General features: G+C 50.3%; 1 protein-coding gene across 1 annotated transcript in view; it reads left to right on the top strand.

Annotated features, from left to right (window-relative positions):
• The window catches only part of SCAP (SREBF chaperone), a gene marked incomplete at its 5' end in the record, with an annotated part of 61,680 nt that overhangs the window by 32,652 nt on the left and 2,343 nt on the right, over positions 1 to 26,685 (top strand). Inside the window, 15 exon segments of the mRNA XM_056518753.1 lie at positions 2,984 to 3,110; positions 4,446 to 4,558; positions 4,784 to 4,878; positions 6,951 to 7,049; positions 10,030 to 10,242; positions 10,322 to 10,767; positions 10,849 to 11,040; positions 11,966 to 12,167; positions 12,255 to 12,370; positions 18,183 to 18,753; positions 22,623 to 22,708; positions 22,785 to 22,867; positions 22,944 to 23,110; positions 24,240 to 24,320; positions 24,866 to 25,072. Of these exon segments, the coding sequence (XP_056374728.1) occupies positions 2,984 to 3,110; positions 4,446 to 4,558; positions 4,784 to 4,878; positions 6,951 to 7,049; positions 10,030 to 10,242; positions 10,322 to 10,767; positions 10,849 to 11,040; positions 11,966 to 12,167; positions 12,255 to 12,370; positions 18,183 to 18,753; positions 22,623 to 22,708; positions 22,785 to 22,867; positions 22,944 to 23,110; positions 24,240 to 24,320; positions 24,866 to 25,072 (2,798 nt within the window).

Here is a 26,685-nt window from a genome sequence, read left to right as displayed (position 1 = left end):
ACAGCCAAAGGCTGTCCGGGCATACTGGGAGTTGTAGTTTTGCAACAGCTGGAGGCATCCTGGTTGGGAAATCGTGGGTTATAGAAAAAAAAAACTGTCATAGAGGCGCTGCGCAGAAGTGACCACTTCTGTGCAGCGCCTCTAAGGGTGCATTCACACCACGTTTTGTACATACGGGTGCCGACTGGGGGAGGGGCAAACCGGGCGCTCCTGTACCCCGGCCGGATCAGCCCGTGACTCCATTTACATTAATGACCCGACCGGAGTCAAACGGTGACTCCGGTCGGCTCAGTTTTGACCCGTATGCGGTTTCCTGACCGGACCTAAAACCGTAGTTTACTACGGTTTTAGGTCCAGTCCAAAACCGCATACGGGCTGATCCGGCCGGGGTACGGGAGCGGCCGGTTTGCCCCTCCCCCCGCCGGATCCGGCACCCGTATGTACAAAATGTGGTGTGAATGCACCCTAAGACAGTTTTTTTTCTTTAACCGACGATTTGCCAAAACTGGCCATTGCGCAAGGGTCCAGTCCCGTTCAGAGTGCGGCAGCCATAACCTACCAAAACAATACACACACCAGCCTACTGTGAGCAGTGACCCCGGGAAACCTGGGATCAAGGTTGCTGTCCGATCTGGTGAGTATATCACTTAGGTGGGGTGGAGGATCACACCAAGACTGTATACGTAAACGAAGGAAGCGCCCCCTGTCTTTTTTTTCTCTCCTACATCTCTATCCTGGTTGGGAAACACTGTTCTAAGAAATAAAAGGGTTGCGGGGGTGTCACGATCACACCCTATCGGTCCAGCTAAGATGCTAGAGAGAGTGTGATGGTGCAAGGCCACCAGACCTCTGGGTATCCACTACAAGTCCCAGCAAGTCACCAATTAACCCTTAGATAAATGTGTTTCACCAGAGCTGCCTTCAGAAAGGTGAGCTCATATATTTAGAGATCAAAGACCAGAGCTGATTAATTAAACTTTTAATCTGATAAAAGGTATCACAATGCTATATATATATATATATATATATATATATATATATATACAGAAATGACATACAGTTACAAAAATATGAAAGAGTTTAGCAAGGCAAGTTCAGAAAACAAAAGATGAAGTTCTTACAGCATGATGATATTAGCAGTCCATGAGAGTGAGTTCCAGCTGTTCTTAGGATGGTCTTGTCAGCTTGTCCCCTGACCAGTATCTCAGTTCTTATCATGCCCTATCTGGAGGGGAAAAGCTTCATCCCCCCCCCCCCCTCCTATGTGATCCCACCAGGTGGGGGCATCTCTTATCTCATATATGGGACCAGAGACCCCTTACATCCTGCTGCTTCAAAGGGCCTTTGACTTCAAAAGAGCAGACAGACCCCAATTGACTGCAATACACAAACACACAGTCTGAATGACCCTCACCCCCAGGTCTTAGTTTATACACAGATACAATTATAAAACACATGTATGTTTCCATAATCAGGCCTTGGGCCTGACAGGGGGAAACATAAAAAAAAAAAAAAAAAATGATACTCACCTAGCCCTGGTCCCGTTCTCCGCCATGTGGTCCTGGTATCTTCTTTCTCTGCGCTCCCAATAACCAACTGGTTCCAGAACCTTTCCCGCTCAGCCAATCAGTGGCCTCAGTGATGTCATGTGTCAAGCCAGTGATTGGCTGAGCCGGAAGGTCCCGTAAGAGACAAAAGACACCAGACTACATGGGGGAGAACGGGATCAGCGGCAGACCTATGGGGACCGGGGCTAGGTGAGAATCAGGGTTTTTAAGTTTCCCCTGGTGCCAGAAAGTTAAACAGATATGTAAATTACTTTTATTAAAAAAATCTTAATCCTTCCAGTACTTATTAGCTGCTGAATACTACAGAGGAAATTATTTTCTTTTTAGAACACAGAGCTCTCTGCTGACATCATGAGCACAGTGCTCTCTGCTGACATCGCTGTCCATTTTAGGAACTGTCCAGAGCAGCATATGTTTCCTATGGGGATTTTCTCCTGTTCTGGACAGTTCTTAAAATGGACAGATATGTCAGCAGAGAGCAGTGTGTTCGTGATGTCAGCAGAGAACACTGTGTTTGTGATGTCAGCAGAGAGCTCTGTGTTCCAAAAAGAAAATAATTTCCTCTGTAGAATTCAGCAGCTAATAAGTACTGGAAGGATTAAGATTTTTTAATAGAAGTAATTTACAAATCTGTTTAACTTTCTGGCACCAGTTGATAAAAAAAAATAAAAAATAATAGTTTCCACTGGAGTACCCCTTTAATGAGGGGAGATGTGACATATGGAGGGGTGGGGGGGAGAGATGTGACATTAAGGGGGATTCACATGAATTGAGGGGGTTTGACGTGAAATTGGAGTATTGTGAAATCGGGGGATAGAAATGAAATATGGGGGGGGGGGATTGGACATGAAATGGGGAAAACTGAACATAAAATTGGGCGAATTCACCCTTTGTTTATTATATTGAAATCGCAATATTCACCTCCATAATCGCAATCGCACATATTCTCCATATCGTGCAGCCCTAGTCTAAGAGCAGCAAACCGCAGGAGATTATTGCCTAGTTACTGCTTTCACACTGTGCGTTGTTTTATTTACCCCCCGATTGACTTTTCATAGGGAAATAAAAGGGTTTTCCAGAAAAAAATGAAAACACCCGCCCGCATACTTACCTCACCTCCCGCCCCATGAGCCTCACTCAGTACTGATCTGGAGGTGGAGTGAGCGCCTCCTCCTGTCCAATTCTAAAAAACACATTGAATCCGCATCTTAGATCTGAGCTGATTTTCAGAGTCTTATTTTTCATTGTGCGGACTTGTTCTTATTGGTCGTCCCCGGTTTCTTTGCCCATAAGTATCCATGGTACCAGGGCGTATAGACTTATGCAAACTGTTATTGCTGATTAAAACATAAAGTTTACACCCCCACCACAGGAGACACATCATCATCATTTTTATATATTTTTTTGCTTTAAAGGGAAGATCGACTTGGTGAAGTCCAAATGGGGCCTGGCCCTGGCTGCCGTAGTGACGGTCCTGAGCTCCTTGTTGATGTCCGTGGGATTGTGCACCCTCTTCGGGCTGACGCCGACCCTCAATGGCGGGTACGTAGAACATAAGGTAACCTTAGGCATGTGAGAAGATGGCTTTCCTCAGCCTGTGGCTTTTTAACTGGTTAACAACCATGGAGGTCTATACTCGTCCATGTGCCGTTAATCGGGTATGATGCGGGCTCCCGACTCAAGCCTGCGTTATACCGGCCGGCCCCCAGCTGATTCCTGTAGCTGGGGGCCGGCATTAATAGCTGACATGCGGCGATTGCAGCGGCCGGCTATTAACCCTTTAGATCTCCGCTGTCATAGCGGACAGCGGCGTCTAAAGGTGCCTGTATCCCATCCCTGGTGGTCCAGTGGGGTGGATCCCAGGACCATCAGGAGCGCGGAGCACACAGATGAATGTGGTTTTATAGAACCACATTCATTTGTATGAGGAATCAAATGATTCCTCCTATAAAAATATATCATGAATTAAAACCCACGGTCAATGGCGTACGCGCAAAAAAAATTCCAAAGTCCAAAATAGTGTAATTTTGGTCACTTTTTATACCATAAAAAAAGGAATAAAAAGCGATCAAAAAGTCAGATCAAAACAAAAATGGTACCGATAAAAACTTCATAAAAAAATGACTGATGTCATTACAAAGTAGAATTTGTGGCGCAAAAAATAATGGATTTTTAGGTGCAAAATTGAAAGGGTTATGATTTTTAAAAGTTAGGAAAAAATTAAAGTGCAAAAACAGAAAAACGCTTGGTCCTTAAGGGGTTAAAGGGGTACTCTTTAAAAAAAAAAAAAAAAATTTAAATCAATTGGTGCCAGAAAGTTAAACAGATTTGTAAATGACTTCTATTAAACAATCTTTATCCTTCCAGTACTTTTTAGCAGCTGTATGCTACAGAGGAGAACCTTTTGCTTTTTACATTTCTTTTTTGTCTTGCCCACAGTGCTCTCTGCTGACACCTGATGCCCGTATCAGGAACTGTCCAGATCAGGAGAAAATCCCCATAGCAAACCTATGCTGCTCTGGACAGTTCCTGACACGGACAGAGGTGTCAGCAGAGAGCACTGTGGACAAGACAAAAAAGAAATTCAAAAAGTAAAGAATTTCCTCTGTAGCATACAGCTGCTAAAAAGTACTGGAAGGTTAAAGATTTCTTTTTTTTTCCAATACAAATCTGTTGAACGTTCTGGCACCGGTTCAACGGAGTAACCCTTTAACTGTTGCAGTTAGACTGTCAGGGCATGCTGAGAGTTGTAGTTCAGCTGGAGAGCCACAGGTTGAAGTTCGCTGCTGTTGAGCCAGGAACCTTCTATTACTTGTTTGGGGTCTCGGGACCCCCCAACAATGCTCTCTTCTATTCTTACTATGTCTCTTCTTGCAGGGAGATCTTTCCTTATCTGGTTGTGGTCATTGGATTAGAAAATGTTTTGGTGCTGACGAAATCTGTTGTGTCCACTCCGGTGGACCTGGAGGTCAAGCTCCGCATAGCACAAGGTGAGTGACCTGTTGGTCACATGGGTCTAGTACAGTGTTTCCCAACCAGGGTGCCTCCAGCTGTTGCAAAACTACAACTCCCAGCATGCCCGGACAGCCTACGGCTGTCCGGGCATGCTAGGAGTTGTAGTTTTGAAACAGCTGGAGGCACCCTGGTTTGGAAACACTGGTCTAGTGACTGGATCCTGCTCTAATGAATGTGTTTGGTCTCTCTGGTATGTTTAGGGTTAAGTAATGAGAGTTGGTCCATCATGAAGAACATGGCCACCGAGCTGGGAATTATTCTGATTGGATATTTCACTCTGGTTCCTGCTATTCAGGTAGGTGATCGGCCATGAGACGCTGTGTGTAGGTATTGTACCTCCCGGGGATTTCCTGTCTGTGTGTACTCAGTGAGGCGGGATGGTATCAGATCAGATGAAGGACATCGCGCCTCTGCCCTCCCTGAACCATCGCAGATCGTTGTCATTGATAAAGCGGTGTACAAAGCATCCCACAATGCACTGCTGTGGGCGGTGACTCCTACAACGTTGTTTATTGAATGTTATCATTGGAGGTGTGAGGAGGAACAGCAGGCATTGTTGTTAGGATTAGTCATTGGGTGTTCTCTAAATTCAGTGGTCCCTCAAGTTACAATATTAATTGGTTCCAGGACGACCATTGTATGTTGAGACCAGAACTCTATGGAAACCTGGTAATTGGTTCTGAAGCCCCCAAAATGTCATCCAAAAATAGGAAAAAGTGAGAATTAAAGAAAAATACCTAGATAACTAATACAGATAAAGCAAATCCTTCCATATAAAAGTAATAAAGATCTGCTGGGAGCTGTAATCACTGTCTATGTAGAGGACAGGAGCTTCTTCAGAGTCCCGTACAGTACACAGTGTCCTAAAAAATGGAGCTGCCCTCACCTGGTGTCCAAAGGAGCAGCTAACTGTGGCACAGGTAAAGAGTACAGAACATGTAATACGTCCCTGTACTATAGGGGGCGCTACCAGACATCAGTCAGTGCATACACTTCAGTAATACAGGTAAAGAGTACAGAACATGTAATACCTCCCTGTACTGTAGGGGGTGATACCAGACACCAGTCAGTGCATACACTTCAGTAATACAGGTAAAGAGTACAGAACATGTAATACCTCCCTGTACTGTAGGGGGCGCTACCAGACACCAGTCAGTGCATACACTTCAGTAATAGAGGTAAAGTGTACAGAACATGTAATACCTCACTGTACTGTAGGGGGCGCTACCAGACACCAGTCAGTGCATACACTTCAGTAATACAGGTAAAGATTACAGAACATGTAATACCTCCCTGTACTGTAGGGGGCGGTCGCCTCTCATCTCACCCTCTTCTGTCCGGTCGCCCCTCATCTCACCCCCTTCTGTCCGGTCGCCCCTCATCTCACCCCCTTCTCTCCGTTCGCCCCTCATCTCACCCTCTTCTGTCTGGTCGCCCCTCATCTCACCCCCTTCTCTCCGTTCGCCCCTCATCTCACCCTCTTCTGTCTGGTCGCCCCTCATCTCACCCTCTTCTGTCTGGTCGCCCCTCATCTCACCCTCTTCTCTCCGGTCGCCCCTCATCTCACTCCCTTCTGTCCGGTCGCCCCTCATCTCACCCTCTTCTGTCTGGTCGCCCTTCATCTCACCCTCTTCTGTCCGGTCGCCCCTCATCTCACCCTCTTCTCTCCGGTCGCCCCTCATCTCACCCTCTTCTCTCCGGTCGCCCCTCATCTCACCCCCTTCTCTCCTGTCGCCCCTCATCTCACCCCCTTCTCTCCGGTCGCCCCTCATCTCACCCCCTTCTCTCCGGTCGCCCCTCATCTCACTCCCTTCTGTCCGGTCGCCCCTCATCTCACCCCCTTCTCTCCGTTCGCCCCTCATCTCACCCCCTTCTCTCCGTTCGCCCCTCATCTCACCCTCTTCTGTCTGGTCGCCCCTCATCTCACCCTCTTCTGTCTGGTCGCCCCTCATCTCACCCTCTTCTGTCCGGTCGCCCCTCATCTCACCCTCTTCTGTCCGGTCGCCCCTCATCTCACCCTCTTCTGTCCGGTCGCCCCTCATCTCACCCCCTTCTCTCCGGTCGCCCCTCATCTCACCCTCTTCTGTCCGGTCGCCCCTCATCTCACCCTCTTCTCTCCGGTCGCCCCTCATCTCACCCCATTCTCTCCGGTCGCCCCTCATCTCACCCCCTTCTCTCCGGTCGCCCCTCATCTCACCCCCTTCTCTCCGGTCGCCCCTCATCTCACCCCCTTCTCTCCGGTCGCCCCTCATCTCACCCTCTTCTGTCCGGTCGCCCCTCATCTCACTCCCTTCTGTACGGTCGCCCCTCATCTCACCCCCTTCTCTCCGGTCGCCCCTCATCTCACCCTCTTTCTTCTCTCCCCAGGAGTTCTGCCTCTTTGCTGTCGTTGGATTGGTATCGGACTTCTTCCTGCAGATGTTCTTCTTTACCACCGTTTTATCCATTGATATCCGCAGAATGGAGGTATGGGCTGTCACCGGGGGGATTGTGGGGGGCTGTCACCGGGGGGATTGTGGTGGGCTGTCACCGGGGGGGGGGGGGGGGGATTGTAGTGGCCGTCACCGAGGGGGGGGGGATTGTAGTGGGCCGTCACCGGGGGGGTTGTGGGGGGCTGTCACCGGGGGGTTGTGGTGGGCTGTCACTGGGGGGATTGTGGGGGGCTGTCAGGGAATCTGAGTTTTGATCTTCTTGGGGATTTCCTTTATAGCAGGTTAAAGTTCCAGCACTGCAGCTGTGTACAGTGACATAATGGATGGTGTCAGTGTACGAGGTGCTTGGAGATAAAGCAAAGACCTGAGTGTTTTCTGAGGGGCATTTTATTTGGTAATGTCTTGGGTGGGAAAGCTGCAATGTGCCTCACTATATATCCCTCTGCCCGGGTGTAGTGTATCCTCTGCCCGTGTGTGTTGTATCCCTGTGCCCGGGTGTATTGTATCCCTCTGCCCGTGTGTGTTGTATCCCTCTGCCCGGGTGTATTGTATCCCTGTGCCCGGGTGTATTGTATCCCTGTGCCCGTGTGTGGTGTATCCCTCTGCCCGGGTGTGGTGTATCCCTCTGCCCGGGTGTGGTGTATCCCTCTGCCCGGGTGTAGTGTATCCCTCTGCCCGGGTGTGGTGTATCCCTCTGCCCGGGTGTAGTGTATCCTCTGCCCGTGTGTGTTGTATCCCTCTGCCCGGGTGTATTGTATCCCTGTGCCCGGGTGTAGTGTATCCCTCTGCCCGGGTGTATTGTATCCCTGTGCCCGGGTGTAGTGTATCCCTGTGCCCGGGTGTTGTGTATCCCTCTGCCCGGGTGTATTGTATCCCTGTGCCCGGGTGTGGTGTATCCCTCTGCCCGGGTGTAGTGTATCCCTCTGCCCGGGTGTAGTGTATCCCTCTGCCCGGGTGTGGTGTATCCCTCTGCCCGGGTGTGTTGTATCCCTCTGCCCGGGTGTGGTGTATCCCTCTGCCCGGGTGTAGTGTATCCCTCTGCCCGGGTGTAGTGTATCCCTCTGCCCGGGTGTAGTGTATCCCTCTGCCCGGGTGTGGTGTATCCCTCTGCCCGGGTGTGGTGTATCCCTCTGCCCGGGTGTGGTGTATCCCTCTGCCCGGGTGTGGTGTATCCCTCTGCCCGGGTGTGGTGTATCCCTCTGCCCGGGTGTAGTGTATCCCTCTGCCCGGGTGTGGTGTATCCCTCTGCCCGGGTGTGGTGTATCCCTCTGCCCGGGTGTGGTGTATCCCTCTGCCCGGGTGTGGTGTATCCCTCTGCCCGGGTGTAGTGTATCCCTCTGCCCGGGTGTAGTGTATCCCTCTGCCCGGGTGTAGTGTATCCCTCTGCCCGGGTGTGGTGTATCCCTCTGCCCGGGTGTGGTGTATCCCTCTGCCCGGGTGTGTTGTATCCCTCTGCCCGGGTGTGTTGTATCCCTCTGCCCGGGTGTGTTGTATCCCTCTGCCCGGGTGTGTTGTATCCCTCTGCCCGGGTGTAGTGTATCCCTCTGCCCGGGTGTAGTGTATCCCTCTGCCCGGGTGTAGTGTATCCCTCTGCCCGGGTGTAGTGTATCCCTCTGCCCGGGTGTAGTGTATCCCTCTGCCCGGGTGTAGTGTATCCCTCTGCCCGGGTGTAGTGTATCCCTCTGCCCGGGTGTAGTGTATCCCTCTGCCCGGGTGTAGTGTATCCCTCTGCCCGGGTGTAGTGTATCCCTCTGCCCGGGTGTAGTGTATCCCTCTGCCCGGGTGTAGTGTATCCCTCTGCCCGGGTGTAGTGTATCCCTCTGCCCGGGTGTAGTGTATCCCTCTGCCCGGGTGTAGTGTATCCCTCTGCCCGGGTGTAGTGTATCCCTCTGCCCGGGTGTAGTGTATCCCTCTGCCCGGGTGTAGTGTATCCCTCTGCCCGGGTGTAGTGTATCCCTCTGCCCGGGTGTAGTGTATCCCTCTGCCCGGGTGTAGTGTATCCCTCTGCCCGGGTGTAGTGTATCCCTCTGCCCGGGTGTAGTGTATCCCTCTGCCCGGGTGTAGTGTATCCCCGTTCCCTGTGCCCGGGTTTATTGTATCCCTCTGCCCGTGTGTAGTGTATCCCTGTGTTCTGTGCCCATGTGTAGTGTATCCCTGTTCCCTGTGCCCAGGTGTAGTGTATCTCTGTGCCCGGGTGTAGTGTATCTCTGTGCCCGGGTGTAGTGTATCTCTGTGCCCGGGTGTAGTGTATCTCTGTGCCCGGGTGTAGTGTATCTCTGTGCCCGGGTGTAGTGTATCTCTGTGCCCGGGTGTAGTGTATCCCTCTGCCCGGGTGTAGTGTATCCCTCTGCCCGGGTGTAGTGTATCCCTCTGCCCGGGTGTGGTGTATCCCTCTGCCCGGGTGTGGTGTATCCCTCTGCCCGGGTGTGGTGTATCCCTCTGCCCGGGTGTAGTGTATCCCTCTGCCCGGGTGTGGTGTATCCCTCTGCCCGGGTGTGGTGTATCCCTCTGCCCGGGTGTGGTGTATCCCTGTGCCCGGGTGTGGTGTATCCCTGTGCCCGGGTGTGGTGTATCCCTGTGCCCGGGTGTGGTGTATCCCTGTGCCCGGGTGTGGTGTATCCCTGTGCCCGGGTGTGGTGTATCCCTCTGCCCGGGTGTGGTGTATCCCTCTGCCCGGGTGTAGTGTATCCCTCTGCCCGGGTGTGGTGTATCCCTCTGCCCGGGTGTGGTGTATCCCTGTGCCCGGGTGTGGTGTATCCCTGTGCCCGGGTGTAGTGTATCCCTCTGCCCGGGTGTAGTGTATCCCTGTGCCCGGGTGTAGTGTATCCCTGTTCCCTGTGCCCGGGTGTAGTTTATCCCTCTGCCCGGGTGTAGTGTATCCCTCTGCCCGGGTGTAGTGTATCCCTGTTCCCTGTGCCCGCTGTGACGTCATGTGTAATAGAGAGTTCAGGGAACGTGCCCTGGGGGTGATGATTCTTGTCAGTTTTTATAACCCGCACCAATGCCACTTACAGCTCGCCGACCTGAACAAGAGGATGCCAGCCGAGGCCTGCATGCCCCCATCCAAACCTTTATCTCGTCCACCGAAATACGAGCGTCAGCAAGCCCTGCGCCCCAACACCCCCCACACCATCACCCTGCAGCCCCTCCGGAACCTGCGCCTGCCCAAAAGACTTCGCCTCATATACTTTTTTGCCAGGACACGATTGGCGCAGCGGATCATCATGGTAAGTGTGGGGGGAGGGGGTATAGATCTTGGGGTGAAGTGGCAGTTCTCTTGTGTAACACTTGTGCTGGTCTCTATAGGCGGGCACCGTGGTGTGGATTGGCATCCTGCTGTATACAGACCCTGCCGGCCTCCGCACCTTCCTTACCACAGTTCAGGTCACAGAGCAGAGCCCTCTAGGGGGCGCTGTAGTGCCGCCCATTCCTGTGCCCGTTATGCCAGCTTCCGACCCCCAGAGCTCCCTCTCTATCCTCCCCACCGGCTCCTCCCAGCTCCTGGAGAACCAGTCTCAGAGAGATCACAAGGAGGTGATGGAGACCCTCAGGGGGGCATTGGAGGGAAACTCACGGGGCGGCTGGGCAGAGGGGCAGCGCAAGGACCAAAGCAACGTCGTACCAGAGTTCAAAGAGGACCAGACCTATACAAAGGTCACTTGGGGCCCTGAAGATGAAGAAACCTGGAGGAAACTCTCGTTCCGGCACTGGCCGACTCTCTTCAGCTACTATAACGTTACGCTGGCAAAGAGGTGAGTGCAGCAATATGGCCGACGTGACGTTTTATCACTTCATGTACACTGTATCATCTCCTGACAATGTATCGGCCTTAGGTACATAAGTATCTTACCCATGATCCCCATCACTCTGTACCTGACCCCGGAGGAGGTTTCGGAGGCCCGGCACCCCCATGAGGTCCAGCACTCTCAGATATTTCAACCCCAGCAAGATGGACGCCCGGAGGAAACCAAAGCTGCTCCTTCTGCCTCCAAATCCCAGAGCTCCGTGGATGTCACCTTATACAAGTAAGAGTCTATAGAGCAGGGTTCCCTAACCAGGGTGCCTCCAGCTGTAGCAAAACTACAACTCTCAGCATGCCAGGACAGCCAACGGCTGTCCGGGCATGCTGGGAGTTGTAGTTTTGCAATTGTTGGCTGTCTGGGCATGCTGGGAGTTGTAGTTTTGCAACAGTTGGCTGTCCGGGCATGCTGGGAGTTGTAGTTTTGCAACAGTTGGCTGTCTGGGCATGCTGGGAGTTGTAGTTTTACAATTGTTGGCTGTCCGGGCATGCTGGGAGTTGTAGTTTTGCAATTGTTGGCTGTCCGGGCATGCTGGGATTTGTAGTTCTGCAATTGTTGGCTGTCCGGGCATACTGGGAGTTGTAGTTTTGCAATTGTTGGCTGTCCAGGAATGCTGGGAGTTGTAGTTTTGCAACAGTTGGCTGTCTGGGCATGCTGGGAGTTGTAGTTTTGCTACAGTTGGCTGTCTGGGCATGCTGCGAGTTGTAGTTTTACAATTGTTGGCTGTCCGGGCATGCTGGGAGTTGTAGTTTTGCAACTGTTGTGGTTCCGGGCATGCTGGGAGTTGTAGTTTTTGCAACAGTTAAATTTATTGGCATGCTGGAAGCTGTAGTTTTGCAACAGTTGGCTGCCCTGGCATGCTGGGAGTTGTAGTTCTACAACAGTTGGCTGTCGGGGCATGCTGGGAGTTGTAGTTCTACAACAGTTGGCTGTCCGGGCATGCTGGGAATTGTAGTTTTGCAACAGTTGGCTGTCCAGGCATGCTGGGAGTTGTAGTTCTACAACAGTTGGCTGTCCGGGCATGCTGGGAATTGTAGTTTTGCAACCGGAAACACTGCTTTAAAAACAAAAGCCCCCCCCCCCCCCTTAATCCTCTGTGCCCCCTGGTATCCCCCCTGCAGTGACGCCGCCATCTTTTCTGTCTTTACAGAGTCGGGGCGCTGGGTTTGGCCTCCGGAATCTTGTTGGTTTTACTTTTCTTCTGTCTCTACCGACTGTTGTGCCCCAAAAACTACGGACAGAACGGTCTGTCTCACAGCCGGCGGAAGAGAGGTGACCTGCCCTGTGACGACTATGGGTACTCACCCCCCGAAACGGAGATCGTGCCCCTGGTGCTGAGAGGTCACCTGATGGTGCGTGTACAGTCCTATCATTGGATGTTTGTCGCCTACAGTTCTTTGTTGTTGTTTTATCTTTTTTCCCCCTTTGCGGTCTCGCAGGACATTGAGTGTCTCGCCAGTGACGGGATGTTATTAGTCAGCTGCTGTCTGGCCGGTCAGATCCGCGTGTGGGACGCTCAGACTGGAGACTGCCTCAATGTCATACCCAAACAGGGGTAAGAAAACAACAAAAATAATGTCACGGGGGCAACGTGTGCATACAAGGGGTTAAATGGCTAGGACCGGCCTTATCTCTTATTCCAGATGCCGGGCATGGGGTTATCCCGGCATAGAAAAACAGCACCACACCTGTTCTCAGGTTGTATGTGGTATTACAACTTGTTTTCATTCACTTCAGTGGAAATGAGCTGCAATACCCCATCCAAACTGTGGACCTCCAGCTGTTACAAAACTACAACTCCCAGCAAGTCTTACAGTTCCTATCAGCAGCCGGATGGACTCCAGGGATTGGGGCCGGGTTCCCATTTATGGAAGAGAAGTGGCTGCTCACACACTCATCCATTTTAAGCTGCAGTCTCCAAAACTGCGGACCTCCAGCTGTTACAAAACTACAACTCCCAGCATGTCAGGACAGTAGTTGGCAGTCCTGTCATGCTGGGAATTGTAATTTTGAAACAGCTGGAGGCACCCTAGTTAGGAAAGAGTGCTCTGGGGCAATGATCTCTCAACACATGGCTCTCCAACTGTTGGCTGTCTTGGCATGCTAGGAGTTGTCATTTTGCAACATCTGGAGGGCCACAGTTTTGGAGACCGCAGCTTAAAATGGATGAGTGTGTGAGCAGCCACTTTTCTTCCATAAATGGGAACCCGGCCCCAATCACTGGAGTCCATCCAGCTGCTGATAGGAACTGTAAGACTTGCTGGGAGTTGTAGTGCGTGCGGTAACAGCTCCAGAGCCGCAGATTGGGGGAACACTGCATTAGAGGCTTAGGCTACTGCACTTCCATATCCCCCATACTTTACACTGCTGTACTGTCTTATCCCCCATACTTTTCACTGCTGTACTGTCTTATCCTCCATACTTTACACTGCTGTACTGTCTTATCCCCCATACTTTACACTGCTGTACTGTCTTATCTTCCATACTTTACACTGCTGTACTGTCTTATCCCCCATACTTTACACTGCTGTACTGTCTTATCCTCCATACTTTACACTGCTGTACTGTCTTATCCCCCATACTTTACACTGCTGTACTGTCTTATCTTCCATACTTTACACTGCTGTACTGTCTTATCCTCCATACTTTACACTGCTGTACTGTCTTATCCTCCATACTTTACACTGCTGTACTGTCTTATCCTCCATACTATACACTGCTGTACTGTCTTATCCTCCATACTTTACACTGCTGTACTGTCTTATCCTCCATACTATACACTGCTGTACTGTCTTATCCCCCATACTTTACACTGCTGTACTGTCTTATCCCCCATACTTTACATTGCTGTACTGTCTTATCTTCCATACTTTACACTGCTGTACTGTCTTATCCCCCATACTTTACACTGCTGTACTGTCTTATCCCCCATACTTTACACTGCTGTACTGTCTTATCCTCCATACTTTACACTGCTGTACTGTCTTATCCCCCATACTTTACACTGCTGTACTGTATTATCCCCCATACTTTACACTGCTGTACTGTCTTATCCCCCATACTTTACACTGCTGTACTGTCTTATCTTCCATACTTTACACTGCTGTACTGTCTTATCCCCCATACTTTACACTGCTGTACTGTCTTATCCTCCATACTTTACACTGCTGTACTGTCTTATCCTCCATACTTTACACTGCTGTAGTGTCTTATCCCCCATACTTTACACTGCTCTACTGTCTTATCCCCCATACTTTACACTGCTGTACTGTCTTATCCCCCATACTTTACACTGCTGTACTGTCTTATCCCCCATACTTTACACTGCTGTACTGTCTTATCCTCCATACTTTACACTGCTGTACTGTCTTATCCCCCATACTTTACACTGCTGTACTGTCTTATCCCCCATACTTTACACTGCTGTACTGTATTATCCCCCATACTTTACACTGCTGTACTGTCTTATCCCCCATACTTTACACTGCTGTACTGTATTACCCCCCATACTTTACACTGCTGTACTGTATTATCCCCCATACTTCACACTGCTGTACTGTCTTATCCTCCATACTTTACACTGCTGTACTGTCTTATCCCCCATACTTCACACTGCTGTACTGTCTTATCCTCCATACTTTACACTGCTGTACTGTCTTATCCTCCATACTTTACACTGCTGTACTGTCTTATCCTCCATACTTTACACTGCTGTACTGTCTTATCCCCCATACTTTACACTGCTGTACTGTCTTATCCTCCATACTTTACACTGCTGTACTGTATTATCCCCCATACTTCACACTGCTGTACTGTCTTATCCTCCATACTTTACGCTGCTGTACTGTCTTATCCCTCATACTTTACACTGCTGTACTGTCTTATCCCCCATACTTTACACTGCTGTACTGTCTTATCCCCCATACTTTACACTGCTGTACTGTATTATCCCCCATACTTTACACTGCTGTACTGTATTATCCTCCATACTTTACACTGCTGTACTGTCTTATCCTCCATACTTTACACTGCTGTACTGTCTTATCCCCCATACTTTACACTGCTGTACTGTCTTATCCCCCATACTTTACACTGCTGTACTGTATTATCCCCCATACTTTACACTGCTGTACTGTATTATCCTCCATACTTTACACTGCTGTACTGTCTTATCCCCCATACTTTACACTGCTGTACTGTCTTATCCCCCATACTTTACACTGCTGTACTGTCTTATCCCCCATACTTTACACTGCTGTACTGTATTATCCCCCATACTTTACACTGCTGTACTGTCTTATCCCCCATACTTTACACTGCTGTACTGTCTTATCCCCCATACTTTACACTGCTGTACTGTATTATCCCCCATACTTTACACTGCTGTACTGTCTTATCCTCCATACTTTACACTGCTGTACTGTCTTATACTCCATACTTTACACTGCTGTACTGTCTTATCCCCCATACTTTACACTGCTGTACTGTCTTATCCCCCATACTTTACACTGCTGTACTGTCTTATCCCCCATACTTTACACTGCTGTACTCTTATCCCCCATACTTTACACTGCTGTACTGTATTATCCCCCATACTTTACACTGCTGTACTGTCTTATCCCCCATACTTTACACTGCTGTACTGTCTTATCCCCCATACTTTACACTGCTGTACTGTCTTATCCCCCATACTTTACACTGCTGTACTGTCTTATCCTCCATACACTGCTGTACTGTCTTATCCTCCATACTTTACACTGCTGTACTTTCTTATCCTCCATACTTTACACTGCTGTACTGTCTTATCCCCCATACTTTACACTGCTGTACTGTCTTATCCCCCATACTTTACACTGCTGTACTGTCTTATCCCCCATACTTTACACTGCTGTACTGTCTTATCCTCCATACACTGCTGTACTGTCTTATCCTCCATACTTTACACTGCTGTACTGTCTTATCTCCCATACTTTACACTGCTGTACTGTCTTATCCTCCATACTTTACACTGCTGTACTGTCTTATCCTCCATACTTTACACTGCTGTACTGTCTTATCCTCCATACTTTACACTGCTGTACTGTCTTATCCCCCATACTTTACACTGCTGTACTGTCTTATCCTCCATACTTTACACTGCTGTACTGTCTTATCCCCCATACTTTACACTGCTGTACTGTCTTATCCCCCATACTTTACACTGCTGTACTGTCTTATCCCCCATACTTTACACTGCTGTACTGTCTTATCCCCCATACTTTACACTGCTGTACTGTCTTATCCCCCATACTTTACACTGCTGTACTGTCTTATCTTCCATACTTTACACTGCTGTACTTTCTTATCCCCCATATTTTACACTGCTGTACTGTCTTATCCCCCATACTTTACACTGCTGTACTGTCTTATCCTCCATACTTTACACTGCTGTACTGTCTTATCCTCCATACTTTACACTGCTGTACTGTCTTATCCTCCATACTTTAGACTGCTGTACTGTCTTATCCTCCATACTTTACACTGCTGTACTGTCTTATCCTCCATACTTTACACTGCTGTACTGTCTTATCCCCCATACTTTACACTGCTGTACTGTCTTATCCTCCATACTTTACACTGCTGTACTGTCTTATCCTCCATACTTTACACTGCTGTACTGTCTTATCCTCCATACTTTACACTGCTGTACTGTCTTATCCTCAATACACTGCTGTACTGTCTTATCCTCCATACTTTACACTGCTGTACTGTCTTATCCCCCATACTTTACACTGCTGTACTGTCTTATCCCCCATACTTTACACTGCTGTACTGTCTTATCCCTCATACTTTACACTGCTGTACTGTCTTATCCCTCATACTTTACACTGCTGTACTGTCTTATCCCTCATACTTTACACTGCTGTACTGTCTTATCCTCCATACTTTACACTGCTGTACTGTCTTATCCCTCATACTTTACACTGCTGTACTGTCTTATCCCTCATACTTTACACTGCTGTACTGTCTTATCCCCCATACTTTACACTGCTGTACTGTCTTATCCCCCATACTTTACACTGCTGTACTGTCTTATCCCCCATACTTTACACTGCTGTACTGTCTTATCCCTCATACTTTACACTGCTGTACTGTCTTATCCCCCATACTTTACACTGCTGTACTGTCTTATCCCTCATACTTTACACTGCTGTACTGTCTTATCCTCCATACTTTACATTGCTGTACTGTCTTATCCTCCATACTTTACACTGCTGTACTGTCTTATCCTCCATACTTTACATTGCTGTACTGTCTTATCCTCCATACTTTACACTGCTGTACTGTCTTATCCCCCATACTTTACACTGCTTTACTGTCTTATCCCCCATACTTTACACTGCTTTACTGTCTTATCCTCCATACTTTACACCACTGTACTGTCTTATCCCCCATACTTTACACTGCTTTACTGTCTTATCCCCCATACTTTACACTGCTTTACTGTCTTATCCTCCATACTTTACACCACTGTACTGTCTTATCCTCCATACTTTACACTGCTTTACTGTCTTATCCTCCATACTTTACACTGCTGTACTGTCTTATCCCCCATACTTTACACTGCTGTACTGTCTTATCCTCCATACTTTACACTGCTGTACTGTCTTATCCCCCATACTTTACACTGCTGTACTGTCTTATCCTCCATACTTTACACTGCTGTAGTGTCTTATCCTCCATACTTTACACCACTGTACTGTCTTATCCCCCATACTTTACACTGCTTTACTGTCTTATCCCCCATACTTTACACTGCTTTACTGTCTTATCCTCCATACTTTACACCACTGTACTGTCTTATCCTCCATACTTTACACTGCTTTACTGTCTTATCCTCCATACTTTACACTGCTGTACTGTCTTATCCCCCATACTTTACACTGCTGTACTGTCTTATCCTCCATACTTTACACTGCTGTACTGTCTTATCCCCCATACTTTACACTGCTGTACTGTCTTATCCTCCATACTTTACACTGCTGTACTGCCTTATCCCCCATACTTTACACTGCTGTACTGTCTTATCCTCCATACTTTACACTGCTGTAGTGTCTTATCCCCCATACTTTACACTGCTGTACTGTCTTATCCTCCATACTTTACACTGCTGTACTGTCTTATCCTCCATACTTTACACTGCTGTACTGTCTTATCCCCCATACTTTACATTGCTGTACTGTCTTATCCTCCATACTTTACATTGCTGTACTGTCTTATCCTCCATACTTTACACTGCTCAGCAGGAGATCATTGACCATTAGGATCATGTCGTACAATGATACAAGCAGTAAATTAGTAAATCTGTGTCCTCTCTCGCGTTCCAGGCTCCGCAGGGAGAGCAGCGGGATCTTCGAGTACCAGGACACCTGGGATCAGTTCTCTGACTGTAAATACAACCCGGAGGACTCCCTGGAGAACGGTCACCTGAAGAGACGCATCCTCCCCTCTCAGCCGCCGCTCTTCTACGACCAGCCCGATCTGTCCAGTCTGATTGATACCAACTTCTGCGAGCAGGAGAAGCCGGAGGAGCCGGAGGGCGGGCGGCAGCCGGAGGTGAAGCAGGAGGTGGAATGCGGCGGCTATGACTTCAGCAGTCTGGTGCAGCGCGTCTATGAGGAGCAGGGACCGTCCTGCAGTTATTCTCCAGTCTTCTCTCCCGCTCCCTATGGACACTGCCAGCAGATTCTGTCCCGGAGCCGCTCACCTGGGAGTCGGTCCGATGGCGGCGGCGGCTGCGCTTCCTTGAGGAGGAAGAGCTCTGCTGAGGAGCTGGTGTTCTGTAATGGGACGTCTTCCCCGGTTTCTGGTTGGGCAGAAGATTTGGACAGCTCGGTGTGGAGTTTAGGACTTCAGGGAAACCTCATTGTAGCCGGGAGGAGTAACGGGAAACTAGAGGTATACGGGCCGACCTGTGCGGAGATAGGTGGATGCATTGTGATGGTTCAGAGGATTATATATTGTTATATATATTTAGACACATAAGGGAAGATTGATCAAAACCTGTCCAGAGGAAGAGTTGCCCAGTTGCCCATAGCAACCAATCAGAGCGCTGCTTTCATTTTGCAGGGGCCTTGTTAAAAATGAAAGAAGTAATCTGATTGGTTGCTATGGGCAACTCAGCAATGTTTCTTTTGGACAGGTTTTGATAAATCTCCCCCATACACTGGGCAAATGGTTTTTGATTCCATAAAGGTTCAGTGCCCCCGGCTGCACCCCATGAAGGTTCAGTGACCCCTGCTGCACCCCATGAAGGTTCAGTGACCCCTGCTGTACCCCATAAAGGTTCAGTGACCCCCGCTGTTCCCCATAAAGGTTCAGTGACCCCTGCTGCACCCCATAAAGGTTCAGTGCCCCCGGCTGCAACCCATAAAGGTTCAGTGCCCCCTGATGCACCCCATAAAGGTTCAGTGCCCCCCGGCTGCACCCCATAAAGGTTCAGTGCCCCCCGGCTGCACCCCATAAAGGTTCAGTGCCCCCCGGCTGCACCCCATAAAGGTTCAGTGCCCCCTGATGCACCCCATAAAGGTTCAGTGCCCCCCGGCTGCTCCCCATAAAGGTTCAGTGCCCCCCGGCTGCTCCCCATAAAGGTTCAGTGCCCCCCGGCTGCTCCCCATAAAGGTTCAGTGCCCCCGGCTGCTCCCCATAAAGGTTCAGTGCCCCCGGCTGCACCCCATAAAGGTTCAGTGCCCCCTGCTGTTCCCCATAAAGGTTCAGTGCCCCCTGCTGCACCCCATAAAGGTTCAGTGCCCCCCGGCTGCACCCCATAAAGGTTCAGTGCCCCCGGCTGCACCCCATAAAGGTTCAGTGCCCCCGGCTGCACCCCATAAAGGTTCAGTGCCCCCGGCTGCACCCCATAAAGGTTCAGTGCCCCCTGCTGCACCCCATAAAGGTTCAGTGCCCCCCGGCTGCACCCCATAAAGGTTCAGTGCCCCCTGCTGCTCCCCATAAAGGTTCAGTGCCCCCGGCTGCACCCCATAAAGGTTCAGTGCCCCCTGCTGTTCCCCATAAAGATTCAGTGCCCCCTGCTGTTCCCCATAAAGGTTCAGTGCCTCCGGCTGCACCCCATAAAGGTTCAGTGCCCCCTGCTGCTCCCCATAAAGGTTCAGTGCCCCCTGCTGTTCCCCATAAAGGTTCAGTGCCCCCTGCTGTTCCCCATAAAGGTTCAGTGCCCCCTGCTGTTCCCCATAAAGGTTCAGTGCCTCCTGCTGCACCCCATAAAGGTTCAGTGCCCCCTGCTGCTCCCCATAAAGGTTCAGTGCCCCCGGCTGTACCCCATGAAGGTTCAGTGCCCCCGGCTGCACCCCATGAAGGTTCAGTGCCCCCAGCTGCACCCCATAAAGGTTCAGTGCCCCCGGCTGCACCCCATAAAGGTTCAGTGCCCCCTGCTGCACCCCATAAAGGTTCAGCGCCCCCTGCTGCTCCCCATAAAGGTTCAGCGCCCCCTGCTGCACTCATAAAGGTTCAGTGCCCCCTGCTGTTCCCCATAAAGGTTCAGTGCCCCCTGCTGTTCCCCATAAAGGTTCAGTGCCCCCTGCTGTTCCCCATAAAGGTTCAGTGCCCCCTGCTGTTCCCCATAAAGGTTCAGTGCCCCCGGCTGTTCCCCATAAAGGTTCAGTGCCCCCTGCTGCACCCCATAAAGGTTCAGTGCCCCTGGCTGCTCCCCATAAAGGTTCAGTGCCCCCGGCTGCTCCCCATAAAGGTTCAGTGCCCCCGGCTGCTCCCCATAAAGGTTCAGTGCCCCCGGCTGCTCCCCATAAAGGTTCAGTGCCCCCGGCTGCACCCCATAAAGGTTCAGTGCCCCCTGCTGCTCCCCATAAAGGTTCAGTGCCCCCTGCTGTTCCCCATAAAGGTTCAGTGCCCCCTGCTGTTCCCCATAAAGGTTCAGTGCCCCCTGCTGTTCCCCATAAAGGTTCAGTGCCCCCGGCTGCACCCCATAAAGGTTCAGTGCCCCCGGCTGCACCCCATAAAGGTTCAGTGCCCCCTGCTGCTCCCCATGAAGGTTCAGTGCCCCCGGCTGTACCCCATGAAGGTTCAGTGCCCCCTGATGCACCCCATAAAGGTTCAGTGCCCCCGGCTGCTCCCCATAAAGGTTCAGTGCCCCCGGCTGCTCCCCATAAAGGTTCAGTGCCCCCGGCTGCTCCCCATAAAGGTTCAGTGCCCCCGGCTGCACCCCATAAAGGTTCAGTGCCCCCTGCTGCTCCCCATAAAGGTTCAGTGCCCCCTGCTGTTCCCCATAAAGGTTCAGTGCCCCCTGCTGTTCCCCATAAAGGTTCAGTGCCCCCTGCTGTTCCCCATAAAGGTTCAGTGCCCCCGGCTGCACCCCATAAAGGTTCAGTGCCCCCGGCTGCACCCCATAAAGGTTCAGTGCCCCCTGCTGCTCCCCATAAAGGTTCAGTGCCCCCTGCTGTTCCCCATAAAGGTTCAGTGCCCCCTGCTGTACCCCATGAAGGTGCAGTGCCCCCTGCTGTACCCCATGAAGGTGCAGTGCCCCCTGCTGTACCCCATGAAGGGTCAGTGCCCCCGGCTGCACCCCATAAAGGTTCAGTGCCCCCGGCTGCTCCCCATAAAGGTTCAGTGCCCCCTGCTGCACCCCATAAAGGTTCAGTGCCCCCGGCTGCTCCCCATAAAGGTTCAGTGCCCCCTGCTGTTCCCCATGAAGGTTCAGCGCCCCCTGCTGTACCCCATGAAGGTGCAGCGCCCCCTGCTGTACCCCATAAAGGTGCAGTGCCCCTGCTGTACCCCATAAAGGTGCAGGGCCCCTGCTGTTCCCCATAAAGGTGCAGGGCCCCTGCTGTTCCCCATAAAGGTTCAGTGCCCCCTGCTGTACCCCATAAAGGTTCAGTGCCCCCTGCTGCACCCCATAAAGGTTCAGTGACCCCGGCTGCACCCCATAAAGGTTCAGTGCCCCCTGCTGCTCCCCATAAAGGTTCAGTGCCCCCTGCTGCACCCCATAAAGGTTCAGTGCCCCCGGCTGCTCCCCATAAAGGTTCAGTGCCCCCTGCTGCACCCCATAAAGGTTAAGTGCCCTCTGCTGCTCCCCATAAAGGTTCAGTGCCCCCTGCTGTTCCCCATAAAGGTTCAGTGCCCCCTGCTGTACCCCATAAAGGTTCAGTGCCCCTTGCTTAAACCCCATAGAGATTGCTGCACCACATAGAGGTTTAGTGCCCCCTGTTGCACCCCACAGGGGTTCAGTGCCCCCTGAAATACTCCATAAAGGTTCAGTGCCCCCTGATACACCCTATAGAGGTTTAGTGCCCCCCGATGTACCCCATAGATGTTCTGCAGCGCCATCCTACTAAGGATCAATGCCCCCTGCTGTACCCCATAAAGGTTCATTGACCCCCTGCTGTACCCCATAAAGGTTCATTGACCCCCTGCTGTACCCCATGAAGGTTTAGTGCCCCCTGCTGCACCCCATAAAGGTTCAGTGCCCCCTGCTGCACCCCATAAAGGTTCAGTGCCCCCTGCTGTACCCCATGAAGGTTCAGTGCCCCCTGCTGTACCCCATAAAGGTTCAGTGCCCCCTGCTGTACCCCATGAAGGTTCAGTGCCCCCTGCTGTACCCCATAAAGGTTCATTGACCCCTGCTGTACCCCATGAAGGTTCAGTGCCCCCTGCTGTACCCCATAAAGGTTCATTGACCCCAGGCCGGGGCTTATGATGTTATCGTTGTCCTGTATGGCTGATCCATAGTGCTATCAGTGTAACTTGCAGACAGTGCTGCCCCCCTGTGGTCATACTCTGTTATTATTTTCCCTCTCTAGGTCTGGGACGCTATAGAAGGGGTTCTGCGCTGCAGTAACGGTGACGGTCAGAGCGGAATCACAGCGCTCGTCTTCTTGAATCACAGGTATGTCTTTCCTCCTGAAGGTGCGGCGCCCCCTGTGTACAGTGATGGGAATTGAACTTACGCTTCCATCTTCTAGGATTGTAGCCGCTCGGCTCAATGGCTCCCTGGATTTATTCTGTCTGGATTCCCAGAAATCCTCCAGTCAGTTACAGTTCAGAGGTCAGCGCCTGTCATTTGTCTTCTCCATTGTTCTGCTGCCATCTTGGCTTCTGTCTGATTTATTTGTTCTTGTCAGGAACGTCTACCCGCGGCGCCGTGCCCAGCTCTCCGCTCTACTCCAGCGATGACATCATCCGCTGTCAGATGACGCAAACTGTAGCCTGCGCCCACCAGAAGCCGATTACAGTGTTAAAGGCAGCGGCCGGGCGCCTGGTCACCGGCAGTCAGGACCACACCCTGAGGGTCAGTACCGTCACCGCCATGTTCTTTATATTCTGGATCCAGTCTCATCATTATGTAGTAAAAAGTTCAGCATTTTTCCTTAGTTTTCAAGATCTCTGCTTGCTGTTTATGACTGGAAAAGTATATTTCCATTTGTCCTGGTCATGCGAGAACTGTATCATCACATTAAGGCAGTGTTTCCCAATTGGGGTGCCTCCAGCTGTTGCAAAACAACAATTTCCATTCAAAGGCTGTCCAGGCATGCTGGGAGTTGTAGTTTTTAAACAGCTGAGGGCACCTTGATTGAGAAACACTGCATTAAAGCTATCCGGGCATGTTGGGAGTTGTAGTTTTGCAACAGCTGGAGGCTCCCTGATTGAGAAACACTGCGCTAATGCTGTCCGGTCATGCTGAGAGTTGTAGTTTTGCAACAGCTGGAGGCACCCTGATTGAGAAACACTGCGCTAAGGCTGTCCGGACATGCTGAGAGTTGTAGTTTTGCAACAGCTGGAGGCCCCCTGGTTGGGAAACAATGCACTAAGGCAATGCCATTCAGTGACTGCAAGCAGAGGAGCTTTCATCAGTTCATCATTCAATTAAAAATAAACTTTTTACCTTGCACATTATGAAGGGGTGTTGGGCAGGGCATGATGAGACTTGTAGTGTACATTACAGGAACTGCAGCTTTATCATGACGTTTGTAACATTGAACTGATAGTGTTTTAAAGGGGTACTCCACTGGCCAGCATTTGGAACATTTAGTTCCGACCGCTGTGTGCATGTTGCAGGGGTCGGCCACGCCCCCTAGTGATGTCACACCACGCCCCCTCAATGCAAGTCTATGGGAGGGGCGTGAAGCCCCCTCCCATAGACTTGCATTGAGGGGGCGTGGGGTGACGTCACAAGGGGGCGCGGCCGACCCCCGCAGCAAGCACACAGTGGTCGGAACTAAATGTTCCAAATGCTGGCAAGTGTAGTACCCCTTTAAACCCTGTGTAAGTCTTATGCTTGCTGTCAGTGAATGGAAACCTTCTGATGAATTTTTGCTGACATAGATGCAGGTTCGCTACAGTGTATCAGTGTTCTCTCCATATTAGGGGAGTTGTAAAGTTACCTGTGTGCTGTAATACGGCGTCTTCTCTCTCCGTAGGTGTACCGCTTGGAGGACGCTTGCTGCTTGTTCACACTGCAGGGTCACTCAGGAGGGATCACCGCCATCTATATAGACCAGGTGAGGGAAGAGGCCGCAGTTCTGGACATGTTAAAGGGGTACTCCAATGGAAAACAATCAACTGGTGTCAGAAAGTTAAACAGATTTGTGAATTACTTCAATTAAAAAAAACTTAATCCTTCCAGTACTTATCAGCTGCTGTATACTACAGAGGAAATTATTATTATTTTTTTATTTCTTTTCTGTCTGACCGCAGTGCTCTCTGCTGACACCTCTGTCCATCTTAGGAACTGTCCAGAGCAGGAGAGGTTTTCCATGAGGATTTTCTCCTGCTCTGGAGAGTTCCTGACATGGACAGAGGTGTCGGCAGAGAGCACTGTGGTCAGACTGGAAAGGAATTCAAAAAGAAAAGCGCTTCCTCTGGAGCATACAGTAGCTGATAAGTACTGGAAGGATAAAGATTTTTTAATAGAAGTAATTTACAAATCTGTTTAACTTTCTGACACCAGTTGATTTAAAAAAAATGTTTTCCACCGGAGTACCCCTTTAACCTCTTCATCGACCCTGCAGGCTCAGTACTGACTTGACTTTATTTCTGCCTGCAGACCATGGTCCTGGCCAGTGGGGGGCAGGATGGAGCCATCTGTTTATGGGACGTCCTCACTGGGAGTCGCGTCGGTTACATGCACGGACATCGAGGAGACATCACCTCTCTGTTGTGCACGGCGTCCTACGTCATCAGCAGCGGCCTGGATGATGTCATCAGTATATGGGACCGGAGCTCGGGGATCAAGCTGTACTCCATACAGCAGGTAAGTGAAGCAGGATGTCATATAGGGCTACATATTACTATCCAGAGCAGTACACACCCGCCTCATGCACACAGCGCAAAGCCCGTGCGGTGATGTCCACCGGTATTGTAATAACCACTCTCCGTAGGTATAGCATCCGATAAAGCATTAAAGGGGTACTCCGCCCCTAGACATCTTATCTCCTATCCAAAGGATAGGGGATAAGATGTCTGATTGTGGGAGTCCTGACGTTGGGGACCCCCGCTCTCCGGCAATGCGGGGTGGAGGCTCGTGACGCCATGCCCCCTCAATGCAAGTCTATGGGAGGTGGCGTGACAGCCGTGACGTCACGCCCCCTCCCATAGACTTGCATTGAGGGGGCATGGCCGTGACATCACGAGCCTCCAGCGCTGCACCCGACGCTCTAAATGAACGCCGGGTGCAGCAGGAAGATCGTGGGGGTCCCCAGCGGCAGGACCCCCACGATCAGACCTCTTATCCCCTTTCCTTTGTATAGAGGATAAGATGTCTAGGGGCGGAGTACCCCTTTATGCATGCTAGATTTGCACTTGCACCAGGGGGGGGGGCCATCTCTGTACAAAACTAAGCCATGAGCATGATGTCTTGTTTTACGAAATGGAAGAGGTAAATTTCTTCTTTTACTAAAATTCTAAATGCATGCACACTCAACTGAGCTTAACGTGCACGTGTATCGTGGAAATCGACATTCACCTTGCAGCTATGTGTATGGCAATTACTAACAAAACACACTCCTCCTCAAACCTATCATTTATTAAATATATATTAAAAGATGCAACAAGTATTTAGAATAATGATCCCTAACAAGGGGAAAAAGCTAATTTTATATATATAAAAAGAAAAACAGCCACAAGTAAGCTGCGGTATCTAACCACACCAACAATACGGTCGTACAAAAATCATTTAAGTAGGATATAGTGGCATAATCTACCCCCAGAAACTAACAATCCTGTAATATCAACAAAACATCCCAACGCATTTCCCCCCCACCTTAAATGTGTGGTTCATCAGGGGATAGAAGACAGAACATAAAAATATTCAGTATATATATCTTGTTTCTCTTGTTAGGGATCATTTGTCTAAATACTATTTGCATCTTTTAATGTATATTTAAAAAAAAAAGTTTTAATGGTACCTGTCAATAATAATAAAAAATAATGTTCTAGATTTGAATTACCTTTCTTAATTACTTCTTAATAAAATTTTGAAACTTTCTGTTAAATTAATCCCAAAAAAGTTTGGCCACTAGGGGTCCTCTCTCTGGTCCTGCCTGCAGTCCTACTTGCAGATTGTCTCCTATAGCCACTTGGCAGAGACAAAAGCCAGGAAATGCAGGGGGTGTGTGCAGCCTCAGCCAATCACAGACAATCTCACAGCTCAGCACAGTGTATAGAGTTCAGAGAGGTGGGGGGTGCGGTCTCAGCCAATCACAGCCCAGCTTAGCACAGTGTGTAGAGTTCAGAGAGCTGAGGGGGGATGTTTGCAGCCCCAGCCAATCACAGCCAATCTCACAGCTCAGCACAGTGTATAAGGTGTGTAGTAGAGTTCAGAGAGCTGAGGGGGGTTGTGCAGCCTCAGCCAATCACAGCAAATCT

The sequence above is a fragment of the Hyla sarda genome, chromosome 5 (assembly GCF_029499605.1).
Source record: "Hyla sarda isolate aHylSar1 chromosome 5, aHylSar1.hap1, whole genome shotgun sequence".
Taxonomy (NCBI): Eukaryota; Metazoa; Chordata; class Amphibia; order Anura; family Hylidae; genus Hyla; species Hyla sarda.
Note: the sequence above shows the minus strand (reverse complement) of the source record. Positions and strands in the feature narration are given on the sequence as shown.